At 39.8% G+C, this 25,046-nt stretch overlaps 1 protein-coding gene across 3 annotated transcripts in view; it reads left to right on the top strand.

The window, feature by feature from the left end:
• LOC134790917 (GTPase-activating protein skywalker) overlaps positions 1–23,949 on the top strand; it is a 125,184-nt gene extending 101,235 nt beyond the window's left edge. The window contains exons 6-13 of one of the 3 annotated variants that reach the window (XM_063761921.1): positions 8,246–8,392; positions 10,348–10,532; positions 11,230–11,395; positions 13,227–13,319; positions 15,550–16,485; positions 16,683–16,786; positions 21,186–21,308; positions 22,693–23,949. In XM_063761921.1, coding sequence (XP_063617991.1) covers positions 8,246–8,392; positions 10,348–10,532; positions 11,230–11,395; positions 13,227–13,319; positions 15,550–16,485; positions 16,683–16,786; positions 21,186–21,308; positions 22,693–22,834 — 1,896 coding nt within the window. In that variant the 3' untranslated portion in view covers positions 22,835–23,949. Of the gene's footprint in view, positions 1–8,245; positions 8,393–10,347; positions 10,533–11,229; positions 11,396–12,005; positions 12,036–13,226; positions 13,320–15,549; positions 16,486–16,682; positions 16,787–21,185; positions 21,309–21,337; positions 21,470–22,692 lie in introns of all 3 variants that reach the window. The other 2 variants (XM_063761922.1, XM_063761920.1) reach the window with 2 other exon arrangements.
• The last annotated feature ends 1,097 nt before the right edge of the window (positions 23,950–25,046 follow it).

Raw genomic sequence — 25,046 nt, forward strand, 5'->3', positions numbered from 1 at the left:
TTAAGGGTGCTTGAGTGTCGGGACCGCACCATGAGTCCCAACTATAGAGGTTTCTCACTTATCCAGGTCCCACTTAACCAGGTTTCACTGTATTTGGGGATATTATTAAAATACAGGAAAAGTTATTTCAGCGTTTTGTAAAATTCATCCCCTAACAGGGTTAAAAAGGGGTTGAAAGTTTGAATCCATTACAAATGCTTTAGAAACTTCTTTGAAAGGCGTAATAGCTGATTACAAAAAAAATTGCAACGTTTTTGGACATTCAACCCCTAAGGGGGTTAAAAAGGGGATGAAAGTTCGTCTTGGGGTGCAAATTTTATTTTTAGCTAGGATTCTGAGACTTTGCAAAAAGGTATTAAATTAAATTACAAGAAAACTAATTTCAGCGTTTTTGAAAATTCATCTCTAACGTGGTGAAAAAGGAGTTGAAAGTTTGTATGAATACCAAACATTTTTTTTCAAGCTTTCAAGCTAGGAACTTCAAACTTGGTAAAAGGGCATTAACATTATATTAAAAGTTTGTATTATAAAGTTTGCATCGATGAAAATTATAGGTACTCAATATGTAAAATGTTCAAGATTAACGCGGACGAAGTCGCGGGCAACAGCTAGTACTGTATATCTCCTGAAAAACAATCAATTTTTTCTAATTTGGAACCTGTGTACAATGGAATGGAAAATAAAACATTTTGTACACGGGTCACATAAGGATACACACTTACACAGGTAATAGATAGTACCTGTATATTAAAATGGGTCCTAAAGTCTTTTGCTCGTCATACATGTGAAACCCCTTTTACATACATATTTATACAAGTACCTATACCACTAGATCCAACCCAAAGCTTGACAAAGTTATTGCTCAGCACAATCAACAACAACAAAAATACCTACATACTTACATTTATATTAAAATTTAAATCTACCCATTTCCATTTCTCTTGAATATAATTATCATTAATATACTCGTATGTATGTTAATGCATGGAACTCAAACAAAATTATGCAAATGCTAGCCGTGGAAAATTAATGCCACCATTTATTAATTAGTTCTTCGTATAAATAAATTCAGCTGAAGCTTTTTAATGAAAACCTACACAATATTCTCATCAAAAGAATTCCTCAAAATATGTATATTATTTAGTTTTTATCAAAGAAATTCCAACACATTGCACAAAAAAATATCGCTAGGAGCGTTTGTTGTGCAGAAACGATTTGAATTGCATCAGTCTGTTTCCAGGTCATCTACACCGAGCTAGTATATTAGAATCTCAAACAAAGGCTAGAGGCATGTCACATATGACGATAACTTGAGGCGATATGACCGTATCTGGTCAGAAGGACCAAGGGTTATCCTTGCATACAGGGTGCTTGATATAAAAGTACTTAATTTTTGTTCTCTTAGGCATCAAGATGTCGATTTTAGGGATTAGACATATGGATCATAAAAACTCGGAAGAGAAATACATATAGAGTCCATCTAAGCTAACATTGCCCCAATTTCGACTCTACATAACTGAGTCGACAGTAAATACTGTAAATAATAGATGCTATTATGAAATCTTCTATCATGGTTCAAAGAAAAATCCTTCTTTTAGTTATTTTTGTTCATTAATATGTTTTCCCTCACAATCTTTTGTTTTTTCACCCTGTAGACCCCACTTACATAATATCTTTTGATTGTGTGCTGTAAGTCGTAAGCGATGCTATAAATTATGAACCCGGGTGAACGGCACGCGACCAAATCGATATGCTTTGAACTCGGTGGGGGTTGAAACCTCGTTCTAGGTCGCAGTGGAGTGGGAACTGCAATGATTACTTACATGGAAACAAATCTATAATTAGTTTATTTACTTACCAGGTTCTTCAACCAGAAATGTTACCCATACAACCATTTCCAGTCGCCGTTACGACGCGGTGTTGACACATCTTGTTTCGACACCGTCTGTTTCGGTCACAATTCCAGTCGCAGAGTCGTCGCCGTGTCGACACAGTTACCAGAAATGGGGAAGGGTCGACACATGACACAAAGTGACATAAAGTGTGGTCGCCGTGTGCACACATTGTTTCGGGTTTGCGACTACTTTATGCCAAAATCATTCGTTCATTCGTTCATTTTGTTCCTGTCAAATGGAAACTGTCAGATGGAAAAATACTTAAATAAAAATAAGTGACATTAATACGCCATCTCTAAAACGGATTACAAGACGTAATTATATATTGTTTGCATTTATATTACAATAGGACTTAAATTATTATGGGGAATTAAACTGCTCGAGTGATTTGATAAACTAAGTGTAATATAATCAACGCGCCACCACATTGTTTTAGTTTAGCCGGAAATGAAATTGTTTACTTCTCAGTGCCTGTGTTCATAACTATATTATTTGAAGCATTTTTAGTACTTCGATGCGTATACTATACTTAAATAACAGAAATAACGCTTTACATACTACGAAACTTGTTAATTATGATGTATAAATATGGTTTAAGGCTGAGAAATATTGCAGTCACAAAGTAGTTGCAATGTTTCGACTTTGTGTCGACTCTGTGTTGACACATGACACGCGCTGTCAAAAGTAATAACAAAGTTACTGGTATGTTACTGGATTTGCAAAATAGCTCCTTGTGTTGATTTGTTTTCAGATATTCTCAAAGTGTAAAAATGCCGTGGTCAGAGATGGGCCATGAGATGGGAGATGGGATGGGTGCTGTGGGATGGGAGATCGATTAACTGTTTATTCGACTAATTAATGGAATAAAAAAAGTTAATTCTCAAATTTTAATCGCGATTAGTTTAGTCGACCTAACATAGATTGAAATTGAATTAATCTGAATATTAATCGAATAAATTATCGATTAAATCTCGATTGAAAGTTGACAGGGGGCCATTTTTGTACGTAAAAATAATAGAAATGTCTTGCATGCAGATGGTAGCAAAACACTTTGTCATAAAAGTCGAGATGGGTGTCGATATATAGGTTTTAGGGAGTGCCGATTTCGAAAATAATGACCATTTTGGAATCCGAAATGGCGGCCATGCACTGTGTCATAAAAGTCGTCATGGATGTCGTTTTATACGTTTTAGGGGGCCCCAATTTTGAAAATGATAACCATTTTGGAATCCAAAATGGCGGCCATGCACTATGCCGTAAAAGTCGTCATGGGTGTCGTTTTATAGGTTTTAGGGGGCGCAGATTTCGAAAATGATGACCATTTTGGATTCCAAGATGGCGGCCATGCACTATGTCATAAAAGTCGTCATGGATGTCGTTTTATAGGTTTTAGGGGACCCCGATTTAGAAAATGATGACCATTTTGAAATCCAAAATGGCGGCCATGCACTATGTCATAAAAGTCGTCATGGGTGTCGTTTTATAGGTTTTGGGGGGCGCAGATTTAGAAAATTTTAACCATTTTGGATTCCAAAATGGCGGCCATGCACTATGCCGTAAAAGTCGTCATGGGTGTCGTTTTATAGGTTTTAGGGGGCGCAGATTTCGAAAATGATGACCATTTTGGATTCCAAGATGGCGGCCATGCACTGTGTCATAAAAGTCGTCATGGATGTCGTTTTATACGTTTTAGGGGGCCCCAATTTTGAAAATGATAACCATTTTGGAATCCAAAATGGCGGCCATGCACTATGCCGTAAAAGTCGTCATGGGTGTCGTTTTATAGGTTTTAGGGGGCGCAGATTTCGAAAATGATGACCATTTTGGATTCCAAGATGGCGGCCATGCACTATGTCATAAAAGTCGTCATGGATGTCGTTTTATAGGTTTTAGGGAACCCCGATTTAGAAAATGATGACCATTTTGAAATCCAAAATGGCGGCCATGCACTATGTCATAAAAGTCGTCATGGGTGTCGTTTTATAGGTTTTGGGGGGCGCAGATTTAGAAAATGATAACCATTTTGGATTCCAAAATGTCGGCCATGCACTATGCCGTAAAAGTCGTCATGGGTGTCGTTTTATAGGTTTTAGGGGGCGCAGATTTCGAAAATGATGACCATTTTGGATTCCAAGATGGCGGCCATGCACTATGTCATAAAAGTCTTCATGGATGTCGTTTTATAGGTTTTAGGGGACCCCGATTTAGAAAATGATGACCATTTTGAAATCCAAAATGGCGGCCATGCACTATGTCATAAAAGTCGTCATGGGTGTCGTTTTATAGGTTTTGGGGGGCGCAGATTTAGAAAATGATAACCATTTTGGATTCCAAAATGGCGGCCATGCACTATGCCGTAAAAGTCGTCATGGGTGTCGTTTTATAGGTTTTAGGGGGCGCAGATTTCGAAAATGATGACCATTTTGGATTCCAAGATGGCGGCCATGCACTATGTCATAAAAGTCGTCATGGATGTCGTTTTATAGGTTTTAGGGGACCCCGATTTAGAAAATGATGACCATTTTGAAATCCAAAATGGCGGCCATGCACTATGTCATAAAAGTCGTCATGGGTGTCGTTTTATAGGTTTTGGGGGGCGCAGATTTAGAAAATGATAACCATTTTGGATTCCAAAATGGCGGCCATGCACTATGTCATAAAAGTCGTCATGGGTGTCGTTTTATAGGTTTTAGGGGGCGCAGATTTCGAAAATGATGACCATTTTGGATTCCAAGATGGCGGCCATGCACTATGTCATAAAAGTCGTCATGTATGTCGTTTTATAGGTTTTAGGGGGCCGCGCTTTCGAAAATGATGACCATTTTGGAATCCAAAATGGCGGCCATGCACTATGTCATAAAAGTCGTCATGGGTGTCGTTTTATAGGTTTTGGGGGGCGCAGAATTAGAAAATGATAACCATTTTGGATTCCAAAATGGCGGCCATGCACTATGTCATAAAAGTCGTCATGGGTGTCGTTTTATAGGTTTTAGGGGGCGCAGATTTCGAAAATGATGACCATTTTGGATTCCAAGATGGCGGCCATGCACTATGTCATAAAAGTCGTCATGTATGTCGTTTTATAGGTTTTAGGGGGCCGCGCTTTCGAAAATGATGACCATTTTCGAATCCAAAATGGCGGCCATGCACTATGTCATAAAAGTCGTCATGGGTGTCGTTTTATAGGTTTTGGGGGGCGCAGATTTCGAAAATGATAACATTTTCAATTTAAAAATGGCGGCAATGCACTATGTCATAAAAGTCGTCATGGATGTCGTTTTATAGGTTTTAGGGGGCGCAGATTTCGAAAATGATAACATTTTCAATTTCAAAATGGCGGCAATGCACTATGTCATAAAAGTCGTCATGGATATCGTTTTATAGGTTTTAGGGGGCGCAGATTTCGAAAATTATGACTATTTTGGATTCCACTTTTATGACAAAATACGTAGCCGCCATCTTGGATTATAAAATGATCATCGTTTTCGAATTCTGCACTCCCTAAAACCTATAAATCGACATCCGTGACGACGCAAGTTATCTTTATTTTCAGATCTAACAAATTGCTACAGAATACAAAGGACAAAAAAGAAGCGAGGAGGTAATGAAACAAGCAAAAATACAGATGATTCCTCGACGCAATTGGGTGATTCTTAAATTGTGTCCAGATTTTTTTTGTCATATAAGTTTTTATTTTTCACATATTACTCTCACAAGTTCCTTGACATTTCGACCTTGTAATTTTTTAAGTAAATGTTTTTGTTTATCTATGAGGATCTCATTAGAATAGTATAATCAAGGTATGTTTATATTTGATGAATGAAATCGTAACGCAAAAAAAAAATATATTTGTGTCTTATATTCCTGCCGAAGACTTTTATTTTACCTTTTCCTTCTACACAAGTTTGACCAAGTAATAAGAATTTAGGGCTCTCAATTTTATTTTGACTTCTACAACAGTAAAGCTACGAGGCCATGTTTGGTATCGTTTTCGTATAAATTCGCAGTACCAAATTTAGTTAAGGTATCACATTGACACCATTCCGAAGTAAAAACATATAAACTTATTAAAATACTTTCTTTTAAACTCCTCTTCACGCTTAAACTGCTGAACAGTTTTAATTTAAATTTGGTACACATATATTTTGAGTCCCGAGACAGGATATAATAAGTTATCTCAAAAATCATCCTTTAAAGACGACCGGTCTGGCCTAGTGGGTAGTGACCCTGCCTATGAAGCCGATGGTCCCGGGTTCGAATCCTGGTAAGGGCATTTATTTGTATGATGATACAGATATTTTTTCCTGAGTCATGGTTGTTTTCTATGTATTTAAGTATTTATATATTATATATATCGTTGTCTGAGTACCCACAACACAAGCTTTCTTGAGCTTACCGTGGGGCTTAGTCAATTTGCGTAAAAATGTCCTATAATATTTATTTTATTTTTTTTATTTTAAAGGTGTGAAATGAGGTGTAGGGGGGAATTCAGAATTGACTTCTTGAAGTTAATACTGTTTAAGTTTAGGTTTGAAGTCATGTTTTTTCATCATTTTTAACTAAATGAAAGATGTAGACCATCCCAAATTTCATATAAATCGGTTCAGCGGTTATTGATTTCCCGTACAAATTTCTACGCCACTTTTCACACCTTCAAAAGATGATTTTGGTTATAAGATCTATCCTATGTCCTGTTCCGGGACGCAAACTATTTCTATACCAAATTTCAACGAAATCGGTTCAGCGGTTAAGCGTCAAGAAGAGTTTCAAAAAAACCGGCCAAGTGCGAGTCGGACTCGCGTTAAGGGTTCCGTACATTAAGTCCGACTCGCGTTTGACTGCACATTTCTAATAGGTTTTCCTGTCATCTATAGGTAAAGAACTATTTTGTGTATTCAGACGGACATACATACAGACGCACGAGTGATCCTATAAGGGTTCCGTTTTTTCCTTTTGAGGTACGGAACCCTAAAAAGATTTATTTTTATTTTGTGGAATGGTGTCAATGTGATATCTTAAATGGATTCAGCACCCCAGATTTATACGAAAACGATACCAAACACGGCCTAGCACCTTCACTGATATAGATATATCAAGATAAAATTGAGAGCCCTAAATAAACTTTCAAGAGCGGATATCTCAAAAACTATTCAAAATATCGAAAAAATTGATTGAATAAACTTGTAACAAATTAAATTAACTTTCATTTTGTATAAGTGGCCATGTCGCTGAGATGCATAGTTTCCGAGATATAATCGAAAAACGGGAAAATGGGACCTTCAAAGCCCCCTCTCTCCCCCCCGCTCAAGGGCTACGGCCGGGGACTTTTGATATGTTCACCTCCTAACTTGTCAAACCGAGTTACGGAGTCAAAAATTGTGTTCCGAGCATTTCCCTCTACAACTTTTGGAGCATTCGTTGCCTGACCTAAGTAGCTTATTGAATTTCTTTAAAAACTTTTCTGTAAAAGGTTGACGGGTGTTGGGTGTTTATATGGTTTCGGTCGATTATTATCATTTGCATTGCCCATGATGACTTACTAGAATTACGAGCACACGAGACACTAATAGTAGTTTGACAAACCTTGGTTTTCAAGAGGTATTTTATATTGACATTTGCTGTCACAAATTTGCTGTCAGATTTAGTCGCAAACCGCACGCAAAGTGCACACAAATGTGTCGACACCTTGTTACGGAAAAGTGTAGACACGGCGACGACACTTTGTTTCGAAACAATTCTAGACACATTGTGTGGACTCTGTTACGACACATCTGACATTTAGTTACCACTTTGTGATTCTGCGACTGGAATGGTTATATGGGTACTGTTGACAGCTGACAGATTGTATTATTTGTATTCATAAACCTTTTGATAACATAAAATTACTGTCAGAATAGGTCTTCGGGCGAGAACGTAGGTCTCCTTTTCAGCTTGGACTAAAATGCGTGTATATCCGGCTGTTCGATTGATCTCTTCTACAAGTCGCGTTTTTCAACCGATTCTCGTGTGTGTGCAGGTTCAATAAATATAGGTATAGAAGTTTTGCAGCTAATAAAATTATGGGGGTTGGCGCGGTATACCGCTCGCAGAGCCATAGTCAAAGGTGCTTCGCCATTCAAAGATTGCGTATTTTATACCTCATTTAAAAATCCTTACCCTTATTCATAAAACTTTACGGGCCTGAATTAGTTCAATTATGTTTTATCCCTTTCTTACAAATACATAAGTCAAAATGACAGATTATTACCTAATTGAGGTTTGTCGCGCGTTTATGAATAAGGGGGTTAAGATTTTTTATAAAAACAAGACGTATTTTAATTTTTCTAATATTTGATGTACGATGGTTGCAGAAGTCAGCGGCGCAGCACCTCTCGAGGCTATCGGGCGCAATCGGCCCGGAGCGGATCTACGCTGACTGGCAGTGGTGGATCCTCGCGGCGCTACCCTTCCCCCACCTCGTCAGGGTGCTGGACTGCTTCTTCCACGAGGGCATCAAGGTAAACACCACCAGGCCCCATCGGCCCGGCACACCAGCAGTGGTGGATCCTCGCGGCGCTACCCTTCCCCCACCTCGTCAGGGTGCTGGACTGCTTCTTCCACGAGGGCATCAAGGTAAACACCACCAGGCCACATCGGCCCGGCACACCGGCAGTGGTGGATCCTCGCGGCGCTACCCTTCCCCCACATCGTCAGGGTGCTGGACTGCTTCTTCCACGAGGGCATCAAGGTAAACACCACCAGGCCCCATCGGCCCGGCACACCGGCAGTGGTGGATCCTCGCGGCACTACCCTTCCCCCACATCGTCAGGGTGCTCGACTGCTTCTTCCACGAGGGCATCAAGGTAAACACCACCAATGGGCCTACCTCGAAGCACAAACGAAGTTTAACCTCTCTGTAGCACTTACATACGAATTCCTAAGCGCGACAGAGAGGCAAAACTATTAATTTCGTGGTTCGCGGTAGCCTTCCAGGCACCATCGGCCCGATACACCGGGCCTACACGTCCATAAACTCTTCAGATTCTAGACGTAGATCCTCGCCACGCCACACTACCCTGTAGGCTTAGCACAGGAGTAGCTCGACAGTACCCGTTTTTTACTAACTGTGTTAATTAAAAAGGGACGGGTAGTCCATCTCGCGGGTGAAATACTGTTGCGCCGCCCCTGTTCAGGGCCTACTGCTCTATCTTGGTTGATTTAGTAAAGTTGTTGAGGTCGGCCACAACAATTCATAAATTAGTCATTCACTTTCTGGTAAGTACTCACATTTTAATGGAAATTCTTACAAAGTGGCCCATTTTGATTGCTTTTAGCCATATTTTATTTATTACGCCTAGTTAATTGTCATCGTGCTATCAATAACAACCTTGAACACGCCATCAAGAAACATGTCGTTTCGATTAATTGTACTTACTTATGCGTACTTGTTTTACTGCTAATGAAATATAGTAATAAAATATTAACTTCCTGTGTAGACCCGGATACATTAAAATCATTAAATTCACAATAACAGTAACAATTAAATTCTCTTTTATTTATGCATCCATTTTGATTTATGTGTAAGATTAACTACGATTAACTGTAAAGTTCAAGGTTTTAATTATTTTTCAATGTTCGTCTGAAAGATTATATCTCAAAATGTAGGTAAATACTGTCCTACTCTACTCTGTCTGGTGTTATTCTTACAATACACTATCTACTCGCACTTATAAATACTTAGATTTGTATGCTTTTGTTGATATTGATTTAACATTCCGTTATTGAAGTGTGTGTGGTGTGAGATTGCAAGATAGAATTAGGAACAGTGTGATAAGGGAAAAGTGTGGACTGAATGTAGATGTAGTGACAAAAATTGAGAAAGGTATGTTGAGATGGTTTGGACATGTGGAAAGAATGAGTGAAAGAAGGCTAACAAAGAGAGTGTATAAGGGAGAAATGGAAGTGGGAGTTGGAAGAGGTAGACCTCGGCGGACTTTCTCTGATCAGATCGGGGAATGTTATGAAAGTGAAGGAAGCGAAAGAGGTATGTCAGGATCGTAGCAAGTGGAAATCCGTGGTCTCTGCCTACCCCTCCGGGAAATAGGCGTGATTATATGTATGTATGTATGCATTCCGCTATTTTACTTTAAAACCTTTATTTATGAAGAATAAAGTGGATTAAATAACATACATTTGTGTGTTTTATGCTTATAGAATCTGAGATTTAAAAATAACCCAATAATTCCCGGTTTCAACATTGAGTCGGTACCAATTATTACTCACGACAAAATTTTCAAATATGGCGGGTATGGATGGTGCCTGCCATATTTATGCCTTATTTTGCTTTATTACCACTCGTGTAAGTAAAATACACCAGAAATTTTCGTAATTTATAAAAAGAAACCGCAGGCGTCCGTTCTACTTGTACCCACATTAACTGCAGAAAACTTACAAAATATTTCTCCTTCCCCAGGTGTTCTACAGGGTGGCGCTAGCGATCTTGATCCTATTCCACAAGCACTCAACGAACCAGAGCTCGGACTGGTACGCCGAGGCGACCAAAAATGGCGTCGACCACGCCATCGACAAGTTCTGCAGAAACATGCCGGCGTCGCCGACGAAGCTGCTGCGGACCGCGTTTAGTATTAGGGCTTTAAGGTGAGATCCCACTTCTGATATCGGACACTAGGGACAGTTCCGAGGTGACCAAAATCCGCGTATATCAAGTGATCGACAAGTTTTGTAGAGACATGCCCGCCTCGCTGATGAAACTGCTACGGACTGCGTTTAGTATTAGATTAGGGCCTACTGCCTGTCACAATACGAGTATCTCTCTATTTAGTTAAGTAGATATCACCACTCTTGAATAGTGACGTAATTGATTATCATTACTAAAATCGGATACCTATTTGTGTTTACATTGATATTAGGAAAATCTTCCATGAATAAAGATATTGTGCAGCATTAACTAAGTCACGTCTAATAGTAGGTACTAGCACTCAATGAACCAGAAGTCACGCCAAGCACGCGCCCCTCGAGATCTGATTGAACAAGATGTCGTTCTTCAGTTAACACACAATCTGATTGGCAGTTGGTCACAATCTGATCGTATCTTGATCATATTCATACTTACACATGCAAAGTTCTTAAGTGGAAGGTAGGTAACCTACTACTCCTGAGATACGTGGACTAAGTAATGGAAATTAGACATTATTTGACAATTAAAGGTTTATATTTTAATGTTAACGGCAGCAATTTTCTCTTAGATTTTTATTGAATAGCCTTCATGAATTTAACCGCAAAATTCCAGGTTAACAGAAGTCTTTACTAACTTCTGTATTTGTTTTATCCACAGTTCACAGTACATATCCCGAGTGTTCATAAAGACGGAGATGACGCTAAAGTCTAAGCAGGTGATCACGGGCTCGCGGCTCGTGCGCTCGCGCTCCTCCGACAACCTGCCCACCAGCCAGAGCCAGGTCAATATACAGATGATGTCGCACACCCTGACTATACGTGAGGTGAGTACCGCTGGCTACAGAATCAATGACTTATAGTTATGCCATAGACAAATTAAAGACGTCAGATGTTTGTTAGTTCTTCCAGGTGAATTTGATGTCATATACGGGGGGAGAGGGACAATAGTAAAACCTTGTGGGTTAACGTTTTACAATCAAAAATGTATGGGGATAAACGTCGTCGTCAATTTAGTTGGAAAACGACTGAAGAAAGAAGATTATTTGTTTAACAAACGTTTTTGATATTTTTTGTCTATGGTTATTCTAACATTAAATTATAAATGTCGGTTTTAACTGACGTGCGATATAGGTACCTACATGTGGACGTAAGACCGCGACATTTTTAGGCAAGTCTTCTCGGGTATGAGAGCTATATTGACCACGTATGTTAAACCGGTATTTATATTTTAATGTTAAAAACTACTTGTTAATATTTATTGATGACTACTCAAGCAACTCTATACAAAGAACTTTGTGATTTCGATTTAGGTTTTTGACAACTAAATGTTGGGTAGATGTATAACAGACACAACGATGTTCTAACAACACACGCACCACACGGCATACAAATATTATATATAATGATGTATACCGGTGTTTACTTGATTTGCAGAGAATGTCTGAGGAAGCGTGCAAACAAATGGTATCGTACACGACGACATTAGGCGTGGCTTTCGCTTTTCTTTCTCATTCCGTCATAATTATTAAGATTTAACAAGACTAATGTCGATTTCCTTATGTGGATCCCACTTCTGAAGTCCCCCGCGGACCGACCGGAGACATTCTCTCACGTCTAGTCTGTAAGATACCTGTTACTTTTCCCCTTGTTTTCTCGATCACAACGTTATGTTATGTTCGGTCAGTGTAGCGAGTCGCGAATGATATCATAGTGTTATCGATGTGATCATTCAGCCCTATAACAATCATGGAACGCGACCGAATCTAATAAATCATCTCATTCGCTTTGAATGTGGGATTCAGTGTTTCAGTGTGTAAGATCCCATTTCAAGAATAGGCATGCGCGTGTCACAGCGGTACCGGCCGCTCGCTACTAACGCCACGCGGCATGTTGTGTGAGTGCTAACAGTTTTTTCCCGTTAGGGCTCGCACTCGCCGGGCCCGCGCGCCCTGTCCATGGGCGTGTTCCCCATACAAGCGCTCAAGTCGCAGATATCCGACCAGAGTGAAGTAAGATAACCTAAGTCACCCGGCCGCGTCGCAGCGACCAAACGTGTTTTAGATGCACCGCTTTCCACTAGGTGTCTATATTATTTTATTATTATTTTGCCACTACGATGTCGTCGATATAATATTTCGCTTAGGTATTTATTGTAAGCTAGCGTTGCATGGTGGCTCTTTTAATGCTGTTTGATCCGTGTTTACGTGGATGTTCGATGTGTGTACAGTATTTAAAATAGTCATTTTTAGCTGCAAGTTTATTTGGCGATACGCTCATGCATATCTCCATCGACCATGGACCCATTCGAGGATGGTAGTTTCCCTGATACCTCATTCCTATTGTTCATGTATTTCACGAAGGCGTTTGCTCTAAATTGCACCTTAAATTACTTAATAATGCAATTTAAAATCATTTTGGCGGCCAAATTTAGACCGGTGAGACGCGGATTATAAATCTTTCAATCCTTTCGCCTTTGTGATATTCAAGAACTTACAATTCGGAACAATAAAAGAAGAATACTAGACTTTATACAGTATACCGATTTTATTGCTCTTCATGTCAACTTCCGTTTACGTTCATGTCTGCGCGCCAAAAACACTCCCAAACACAGCAGACAAGCATCGAGTGAAGCATTTTTTTGCCACATTTTCGCAGAGCCCGCGTTCCTCCCATTTGGCCCTGTGGTTCCCATTCCCTAACGCGGTGTTCGCGGATCAGAAACAGCACTCTTCAGATCTGAGACAGAAGGTTTGCCGACACTATCTTATGGGCGTAGTTAGTGGTGGTCGTAGTTGCAACGGGGCAGAGGTAGCACTTGTAACATTAAATCAAGGTGTCGCAATCGTGTACTAATATTGTCTCGTATTATTGAAGAAGGGAAGCAGGCAGACAGATTGGTAGACTAAATCGTCATAAATAATGTGAATGTAGAGGTCTTATAAAAACTAAATGATTATACCATGGCAATAATGTCTTCTGAAAACAAAAAGATTATGCCATGGCAATAGATATCTTCTAAAAACTAAAAGCGGCTTTAATTAATGGACAATGTATTAAAAAGGTCGTAATAATTAGGGGTGTGATCACGTGATTCTTCCTAAACCATGATCATTATTTTTATTAAACTCAGGGAAATTGGTAAGGTAAGGTCAGATTGTCTAATTTTCGTCAAAACTGGAAATTAGTGAGTGAAAACTTTTTGTCGCCGATAAATTAAGTTCTAAACAGGGCTTAACGGAGAGTGCTGTAAGTCGTAGGTCAATTTTATGTTGAGCCGGAGCTGTAGATATTTTATTAGATTTCACCTGTATTGTGTACTTTTTAGTTAAGCTTTTTAATGTTAGATCGTGTTTTGTCTGTGTCAACCTTTTACGTTGCATGCATTGTAATTTATGTCATTGTTTTATTTGTCATGAACCATACCACATACGATTCTCATAACGAACTTTATTTTCACCATGTGGCATGGTTTTTTATAAACCTTACCTCAGTATTAAAAATTGAAGTTTGGTTATAAGTGTTTATATAAGTATAAGTAGTTGTTGCGTCCGAATGTGCACATAGCACTGAGCACCCGTAGCTGTTTACTAATTCGACACAACTAACGTCAATGTTAAGTGTTTTTATATTTTATTCTTGAATTCTATTTCTAAGTAGCTCTGTGGATGTCTTAGAAACTTAGAAACAATGTTATTGTTATTAGAAACATTACCTATTAAAACAATATATTTTTGTTTAATTTTACGTCATTTTAGATGTGTTGGTATTGACACATTAAAAACTTATGATATGAATTTAGTATTATAGTTGAATCATCGAGAGCGTGGAATTGCATATGTAGTAGTATTGTTTGTTTACAGGCATTCTATATTTGAATTTTCTATTTTCTTGTACTATCAGCATACAACCACTACAAATGCAATTCCATCTTCTCGATAATTCAACTATAATATGCAACGACTTATGACTTAATTAGAGTACCTACTAAATTGAAATGTTAATAAGGTAAATTCTGCTTTAAATAGCATTTGTTAATCATAAAACATCATCGTGTCTTAATAAAATCTGGGGCTTTACACAGTACGCAACAAGTAGGTAAAAAAAAAATGCCCATGTTCATTATAAGCACGAAAACACTTCGATAGACCAGAAGATGAATCAGTCTATCCATCGCTTTGCACCAAATAGTATCACAACATTAGATCTAATGAGCTCAAATCAACCATAAGTTTTTTAGTGTGTTATTTTGCGTAGATTTCACATAAGAGTTGTTTGCTAAACTAACTATACTTTGTTTGTTTAAAAAAATATCAGGTAAGAGTTTTCATGATAAGTTTTGCAGGTAAACTTACTCTTATATAATTTTACTAATTTACATGATCAAATTGCGTTCACACTAAGGGTCTCCCCAGATATATCGACGCGCATTCGGCAAAATTCGATAGCAAAAAGCTTTATGTCCGCGCAATAAGAGCGAAAAAGCCGTCGACGCGACGGCTGGCGCCGGCCGATGCGAGCCGAGCCGAACGACGACAGTTTCGCTCTTATTGCGCAGATACAGCTTTTTCCTATCGGATTTTGCCGATTCTGCGTCGACATATGTGGGGGAACCCTAAAGCTTGCAACACTTATCATTTCAGAAATGAACAAAGTAAGAATCATCAGCATACCTCATATTAACTGAGTGATCGGAATCCTGGCTATTGAGACGGGCCAGAATTCGCTTTCAATTCTTGTGTGAAATTTACAAATCATGGTTCTACTGACGTCCCAGCGGTAAAATAGATATAGTTTGGACTATATTGTCAGTAGAATAAAGTAAGTGCGTAGGGTTAATTGAATCCCATATAAATAATGGATTTCGCGGCTTTTTCTACTGACAAATTGGTTTGTCAGACTATAGTAGCAACCATTGGGACGGCAGTACACCAATCGAAATTAAGTTTACTTTATCTTGAACCGCCATTTCGTTTTCCAGCTGTTCACGCTATGGTCGTGGCTGCCGGTCCGCATCACGATGTACCAGCCCGTGCTGTTGTACACGACGGAGGAGCACGGCTGCTCGCTGACCACGTTCTACGTGCGCGTTGAGCACCACGAGCCCACGCTGCTCATGATCAAGACGTGCAACAACGAGGTGGGTATTATGTACACGACGGAGGAGCACGGCTGCTCGCTGACCACGTTCTACGTGCGCGTTGAGCACCACGAGCCCACGCTGCTCATGATCAAGACGTGCAACAACGAGGTGGGTATTATGTACACGACGGAGGAGCACGGCTGCTCGCTGACCACGTTCTACGTGCGCGTTGAGCACCACGAGCCCACGCTGCTCATGATCAAGACGTGCAACAACGAGGTGGGTATTATGTACACGACGGAGGAGCACGGCTGCTCGCTGACCACGTTCTACGTGCGCGTTGAGCACCACGAGCCCACGCTGCTCATGATCAAGACGTGCAACAACGAGGTGGGTATTATGTACACGACGGAGGAGCACGGCTGCTCGCTGACCACGTTCTACGTGCGCGTTGAGCACCACGAGCCCACGCTGCTCATGATCAAGACGTGCAACAACGAGGTGGGTATTATGTACACGACGGAGGAGCACGGCTGCTCGCTGACCACGTTCTACGTGCGCGTTGAGCACCACGAGCCCACGCTGCTCATGATCAAGACGTGCAACAACGAGGTGGGTATTATGTACACGACGGAGGAGCACGGCTGCTCGCTGACCACGTTCTACGTGCGCGTTGAGCACCACGAGCCCACGCTGCTCATGATCAAGACGTGCAACAACGAGGTGGGTATTATGTACACGACGGAGGAGCACGGCTGCTCGCTGACCACGTTCTACGTGCGCGTTGAGCACCACGAGCCCACGCTGCTCATGATCAAGACGTGCAACAACGAGGTGGGTATTATGTACACGACGGAGGAGCACGGCTGCTCGCTGACCACGTTCTACGTGCGCGTGAGACACGTGCATGCGCATAATTATATCGCGGTAGACCCGTTCATATCATTAAATATGTGTACAAAACGCGAAAGTTTAAAGTGTTGCTTTGTTATGACGTAGTTTTTTCCTAATACCTACGTAATAATTTGCAGGTGTTCGGCGCGTACTGCTCGACGCGGTGGTTCGAGCGCAACCAGAAGGACGAGCGCGGCAACCGGCAGGCGTACTTCGGCACCGGCGAGACATTCCTCTTCAGGTAACAACCAACCTTGTCTATACGACGTAAGGTCCAGTTTGCAATGCACGTGTTGAGACTGCGCACTCTTAGTAAAACTACACTTTGTAAATTTTGGCAAAATTTTAGGTTACTATGTAGTATGTAGGTATGTCAAAAGGGCTCTGAGAAAAACGCGTTTAACCGATTTGAAAGACCGAAGTGGTCCCATAAGCGCTCCGTGAACTAGGTTTTGTACGGAGCACTAAAAATATGCCGAAACCCATATGACAAATAAATGCTAGAACATCTATGTTTAGAGTTAGACCAAGCAGTTTGCAACGATTTTGATAGCACACGCAGTGCAAGTGTTATTTATACTTCATAATTACATAGAAGTTTGACACTTAAAATAACACTTGCACTGCGTGTGCTATCAAAATCGTTGCAGACTTGTCTTGGTCTAACTCTAATTAAGTTTTCTTTCGTAAGAACATGGTATTAATACATGCTTAGGTTTTTTTTATTAGTGCGGTTAGCAGTAAAGGCGACCTCACACATTCGCACCGATAGGTCCCTTTTCTGTGTCTTAATTTACATGAAACCATACTAAGAATGCGGCAGTTTCAGAATGTTTTGCAAGAAATTAACCAATTGTGTCTCGTACTTTGTGTGATAGTGATGATATATAAACTGATAGAGTATTACAGAATGTAATATTTTTTATTAGAAACTTTACTGGTACAACAGATAGTGAAAATGTTACGCCCAAAATCGATGAAATAAAAGGAACATTTGCACGTACCAGATATCGTTCGTAATTACATTCTGTGATTCCCTACCGTAAAATATTTGTTTACATTGTGTACCGTGTTAAGGCATGAGTTGAAACGGCACATTTCAATAACAACCTAGAGCTCTATAAATACAGTCGTGGGAGTTCTAGCTAGTGTCATAGACAAGGGAATATTGAGACGCGTAAATTCTGCAATACATTGCATCCGCAAACTTTACAAATGAAGTAAAGTTTGGCAAGCCATTTCCGCCAGTAGAAGTGTAAATTAAAAATGTAGGCGCGAAGCGTTGTCCTTCCACAGGAGATTAGAAATTCGCGACTTTTCCTACTGACTAAGTGGGTTTGCCAGAGTATAGTTTTGTGTACGGTGCCATGGAGCGCCATCTACTTCAAAGCGGCTACAATATTATGCGCAACTTACATGTCTCAATATTCTCAGCTCTGTTTTTTATATCCCAGATACTAAATTGACAGTTCGATTGGCCAATTTAATACCTAATTGTTCTGGTTTTGTGCCGATATTGTGCTAAAGTAAGGACACAGAGCACAAATAATTTCGTACATTAACCCCCCATGTCGTATCTCTATGGCATGCGCATAAATATTGCTGACCCGCTCGCACAGTGGCATTGACCGGCATCATGGGAGGGACAGCGATATAATTACGCGCGTGCGATAGAGATAGGAAATAGCGGGACAATGTACAGTCACCCTCAGATATATCGGAGCAGCCAAAGGCGCTCACAAACATCTATTGTCAAGGCGTTAAAGTGCTTGTTCAGATGTTTTTGAGCATATTGGCCGCTCCAATATATCTGATGGCGACTACGAGTTTTTTCGTGTTTAGCGTCCTTACTAATGACAGATCGGTCGAACAAATTGGGGCAACCGAATTGTCAATCTAGTAAGTTGGATATAAAAACAAAAGATTGTGCTAGTCTAGTGTCAACTGCACGAATAACACGGCACACGGCGGGGAGAAGTTGATAATTCGAGATATTTTATTGAAAAAATTTGAACTTAAAATAAAATCACATAAGGTTCAAATTTCTTCAATTTTTTCCCGCCAGTTACCAACTTCTTCCCGCCGTGTACGGAATTTATAGTAGTAGCTTTGCATATACTAATCTCAACTATTCTCTCGCTTTCCTACTGTTTGGAACGTACCAGTTTGAGACTTTTGAAACTTTCGAACTACGAAATAATATACACATTTCTTGGATGTTTTGAAAATGTTTGGTTTGCAAATTGATTGTGTTCAATATGTGGTTTTGATTTGACTAATATGTACAAATTTAATATGAATAATTTCAATATGATCTCGTTTTAATGTAGCGCATTAATGTAAGATTATTTAAACCCTCGAAACTCTCAAATAATCATATGATTATTTTAATAATTGTTGTCTAAAATTGTAGAACGCTTTATATCTCGTTTACCACAAGGTAAATGTCACTATAACAATCCTTCCGATAGTAAATAAAAAAATGTAAACTTAATTTTACTGTTGCACCAAAAATAAATATAATGCGCTTTTATTTTTTTTCCAAATTTTGCAATGAGATCTTATTGAAACGTGTCGGTGATTATCTTGGAGTCTAAGCCGCCCACCGCAAACTGGGCGACTGTCAAATGTCAAACTGTCAGTAAGTAACGGGTACATCGGTACTTCGGGTGAACGCTGCAGGCACACTTCCTTTCGCTGCACCGCTTTGCATGTCCTGTCATTAGTTTCACTCAAAGAGTGATTGATTGTAGGAAAAAATCGTGGTAAATACATTAAAACGGGCCACACACGTTTTTTTAAGTTGAAAGTTGCTCCTGTTGAAGCTGCTCGTTATGGCGTGAAACATGTCATGCGATTTGCGACTTTAAAAAAGTGGGTGACGCGTTTTGTTATTAAAAATAATCGTTGCCTTGAATTTGACAGCCGAACCAGCTGGAACTTTACGGCGCTAGTTTTGTGGTAACTGAATGGGGCTGGCCGGTCGAAGTATTAAGCAGATGGCGCCATCATAGCTTGCCCTGTCAATCCCTAGAATTGTGTCAAATTTTTGTTTTTTTAATGCCCTGGATGCCAGCTCTTTAAGCCAAATCTCATAGAAAAAGGGGCAAGCTATGATGGCGCCATCTATGCAAACCTTTGACAGTTGCCAACCCCATTGTCGAACTTCAAACTTGTTTACCGCATAATGTATGCCGTACAGCGACATCTATGTACTTAAACTGTCAAGTTCGACGCACGAAGTTTTCGTAGTTTACACCTTTTCTACTATGAATCACTCTTTGGTTTCAGTAGTAGGTAATCATTCTATGTCATAGTTTCACGTTTAGATTTTGTAGTAGTTCTTGTATTTAAGTTTATTTTTTAATGGAACTGTGTACATGAAAAGATGTATCTTAATTATTCTCTTTTGCATGCATGTCTAATGTTATGGCAAGACAAGACGTTGATTTGAGAAACATACTTGAATGTGCTCAGTAGACATTTAAGAAAAAAAATTGCCGTTTTTAATAAAAAGGAATTACTTAATTTATGTTCTTTTTATAATCGAAAAATATTTCAAATTTCAAATTGGGAATGCTCCATCTTAAGTTTTGTTTGCGGAATTTAAACTCTCAAGCTCACAGTGTTTTGTCATGCCACAGAAGATTGGCACATAGTTGGAGGATCGGAATTTCACACTATTTCCAAATAGATGCATGAAGTGTCCTTAGAACTAATATCGTCATTAGAATCGTTGTAATAAACCGTGTACACAGTTCCAAAGTTAAGTTTAATTTCTTGCCAATTACTTTTCAATAGAATTTTTCTGATTTTAACATTCATTGATTAAATAACGTTCCTTTTCAACTTCCGCTGCGCAATCCGCTCTGCGATACGGCTCGGTCACGACATTGCGCGACGCGACGGCGGCGGCGATAACCATAGGTTGCAGCGAGACACAGCGATCGGACCTTTCGTTCCCACGTATGGTTGCCGCCGCCGCCGTCGCCAGTCGCGCAATATCGTGGCCGAGCCGTTATTGCTGCATTCTCCTATATCCTGTACATAACAACTCCATTTTTTCAAGAGACGTGATTGACATTTTTCACAAATTACATTTTTACAACTATTAGAAGACGATTTTGGGTTTAAAAAAGTATGAACAGCATAAAGTATCAATAATAGCAGCAACAAATAAACAACAACATTAATTCAACATTATTCTTCAGTGAATTCTTATTCGATAGAGGACATAGGCCTGGACCTAACTGAATAGTTCCAAGCTGGTATTCTAAATTGATAAAAATGTTACAAAATTAATTGAGTGTTTAAGATCCTAAACGCATTAGTAAGAAGAACACAACTACATAATTTTAAAGATATTCGACAAGTCAGATTCCTAATCAATCGTCCAAATTTCCTATGAATATTTCTAGAGAATTTTTAACATCACTCGTTGCTTTAGAATTTAGAATAACTTTAAATGAATAAATATAACTCTCGTAAACATTAAAAACATTACAACATTTTATTGCTTAAGAAGTTCAAAAATTGGTTTAAAAAAATTAATCATAATCTAATCTCCTCGCCACACCCAAACCTTACGGCTTCTAATCGTTGTGGTGTCATCACGTCTCTGGACGCTCGCACGCTTGCAGCCTTTACCCGGAGCGCGCCAAGTACCCGTGGGTCGGGTGCAGCAACGACAGCAAGGAGACCGTCGCTCACGGCTCCGAGCTCTTCATGGCCGCCGACTCCAGGATGATCACCATCGGCGGCGGGTCAGTTCCACACCTTTTACATTTTGCAGTTTGCATCCCGTCCGAGCCAAGTACCCCTGGGTGGGGACCTTGGAGGATAAGGCGGAGGACGAGGGCAAGTCCCATCATGCGCTGACGCTCTTTATGGCTGGAGATAGCACCATGATCACCGTCGGAGGAGGGTAAGCGACTTTATAACCAGCCTTAGACTTTTGAATGGTTTGGAGTACCAATAATATGTTACTCTTCGAAGGGCGCAAAAATATGTGACTCGCTCTTATAGCTCTACAAATAAGTTGGTGTCAGATATTTTTGCGGCTTTCGTTGTGTAGCATATTATTGCAGGTGACTGTATCAGTTACAGGTAGGTGAGTTTTGAGACAACATTGCCCCTAAACTTTTTAGCTTGCGTCGGTAGTCATACAATATGACACATAACTACTCCATGACTCCGAGCTCTTCATGGTCGACTCCAGGACGGAACGTAAGCGACTTTCTAAATTTTATCAAGTATCACTTACAAATTTAAATAGCTGGGACACGCCAGTTAGTCAGGTGGTTTTGCCACAATATTGCTCCTAAACTTTTTTCGCGTGCGTCGGTAGTCATACAGAATGACACGGCTGCATAATCCAGGACGATGACCACGGATGGTGCGGCAGTTCCCAAATAAGCATAACCTAGCCTAGGCTGGTGTTACGTTTGGAGATAGACATTATAGGACAAGCAAGGCACAAGGTACAAGTCGCAGTAGCATGCGTAGTATATTGCTGCGAATAGCATTATGAATACTGTTGGTACTATATTGGTAAGTTTAGTAGTTTCCTACGCATGGAGATCATGCAATCTCCAATATTTTTCCCTGTGCAGACGTAATCACAGGTAGGTAAATGTCACTGGATTTACAAAAATTTTACTTGTCTGGATGTAAATCTTTTTTTTTCGTGTCAACTTTTAGCCATATTCGGCTCAGCTAGCTAGTATATAAACCTTTTGATCGCCACAGGCCCGCACAGAGGAATAATTTTTACCGTGCAATAAGGACGTAATTTAGGGAAAAGATCCAACCCACAAAATCTGTTAGTAAAACTTGAGATTTCTTAAAAAAAGTAACTTATTTATTTGAACAATGTATTCTTTTCCCTAAACTACGTCCGATTAAAATGAGACTTCTCCGACGGTGTTTTTTTTTGTATTTTCATGGCAGCTATAATAGTTTATCATAGAATCGGCAGTTCTGTACCACTATACAAAGTTCGAGTATATTGCTTTAACCAAACAATAAAGTATTTAGTAGAACTTTCATTGCGGTAAGCAACCAACCGAATTCGAATTTACACGGCCGTGGCGGTTAAAAGGTCAAAACTCATCATTCTCAACTGTAACACAAACCTTCACCTTCCAGTGACGGTCAAGCTATCTGGATGGACGAGAACATCCGCTTCGGCAAGACGGACCGCTGCTCCACCTTCAACAACCCGCCGCTCTGCCCCTCCGGCGACTTCGAGATCCGCGTGCTCGAGGTCTACGGCTTCTCCGGCGCATAGACGGAATCTCCAGGTCCTGACCCACCTGTGACGTCACCGACACGGATATGATGCTCCTATTTGTCTACGTGACCGCGTGATAAAAACGTCCGTCTCAGGGTTTCCCACACCCATCGACGCGGAAGCAATAGCCGATAGAATTAAGCTTTATGTGTACGTAATAAGAGCGAACGCGACGTCGTCGGTCGTCGCGTCGTAAGACGTTGGCCGAGCCGTCTTTTTCGCGCTTATTGCGTAGACATTTTTTTTTCTATTTTATTGTGACATTCATCAATTGAAAATTTTCGAATTGAGTTCTCATACTTACAAAATGGTATAGCAGAGCGGTTGAATCGAAAATTATTATTCATATGGAAAACTGTGAAGACGTCACAGTAAACGGGAGGCCCGATTTGTGTATTGTCGTACCCCAAGTGTGATATAAATGTTGTGATCGTGTCACAAGGAGCGCCTGCCTGCAGGCGGCGATTGACTACATAGCGATATATATACATATATATATATATACATTGTATTACTAAAATCCCACGGAGAGACATGCATAATGCAAAAATGGTATGTTTGGACTCTTAGAGCAAGTCTCTACATGGGTGTTTAGCATTAGAATTATTTCTACAAACAAAAATGTGGCTTTCCATCGCAGAGGGTCCTTGTGCTTCAGGTGTCCTTATAAGGTCCTTTTTATCTGAAATTGCAACTGAAATTCTGATAGAAAGGTCCTTATTGCACATGAAGCGTAAGGACCCTTCTCTATGGAAAGCCACAAATATTTCTTACTATACCATCGAATCGTATTCAAGCTAGTATCACACTTCGTTCACTTAAAATTTGAGTTTTAGTTGCAATTGCAACCGCACGAGTGAGGTACGAGATTGCTTAAGATCAGATTGACATAATCGCTATGTATTTGGTTGTCCGTCTCTTGCCGTAAATAGACTGTGTATTAGATGTATTACTATATTTATTCAAGTGTAATCTCCCCTATCCCCTAACCTCACACGTACTAATAAGACAAGTGTGTAGGCTAACAGATCCGTTCAAAACAACGAAAGGGGCAATTAGGTTGTTACGATGTTTACTCGCGTAGAGTGTGTAAGTACAAAAGATGTGTTACGTAACTAACACATGTGTGTACGTAACTATTGGATTAAATACGCTTAAAGAAAGCAATATGTATGATGGCCTAGGCGACGGCGGCTGGACGTTTCGTAGCTGACTAAAGCGTGCCATCATACGGTCACAATTTTATCGGTCCCATACTTGTACGTGTTATGAGACGATATATTTAGTTTTATTACAGAGTTATAATGACATTAAATGTCTATGAAATACTCGTAGTTTTTTTACTAGATGGCGCTGTAATTGTTAATCGTCAACGCCATCTAGTGAAGATATTTGTTCTGTTTGGAAATTTCATTATTGCTCGATTAAATCTACAAATTGATGGCACGTTCTCAGTCTTAGTGACTTAAAGGTCCATCCAAGACGAAAATGCTTGTTTTAATTTAATAATTTAAAAAACAAGAGTTAAATTATGGATGGCCCCAAGTCTGCAATGGAACATCCATGCCGGCTTCAATTATATGTGCATAAATGTTCTGGAATATTTTTAAAAGGCAGCTTACGACGGCTGGCAGTTATAACCTACTTCTGTATTAACGTAAGAAATATAATATAAGAAGGACGTACAATACGCGCCAGATGTCATAAGACTGGCTTTGAATGGTCAAAAATACGGACAATAGTCTTCATGCTTATAAGGCTTGACGTGGACAAAGTAACTTTGTCTATATATCGTATAGTATTTAATATTGAACTGTACGGCTATTGAAATATGGTTCATATTACCTACTATCGTTACATAAGCAAGTTTCCTTTATCCCTAATTTATACACATGTCTTATATACTCAAAACTGTCACCATGTCTTTGCTCACAAAACTGTACCAAAGAAATTTAAAGTAGAAAAATTTGTAGGTGTCGCTACGCACGGTTTTGAACTTTTTAAACAGTTGTCGGTGTTCTATGTGTACCTAAAGTTATGAGTACTGGTGTGCCGTCGGAAAGTTTCCAAAATTGCGAAAATTCCACACGGAAATATTCCGGGAACTTCTCAATTGTATGGGAATCGAAATTTTCCAATTCCAAAATGAAAGTTTCCTGTATCCTGTGAAATTTTACTGAAATTTCCGATAACTACTCCAACTTTTTGG

The sequence above is a fragment of the Cydia splendana genome, chromosome 5 (assembly GCF_910591565.1).
Source record: "Cydia splendana chromosome 5, ilCydSple1.2, whole genome shotgun sequence".
NCBI classification, from domain to species: Eukaryota; Metazoa; Arthropoda; class Insecta; order Lepidoptera; family Tortricidae; genus Cydia; species Cydia splendana.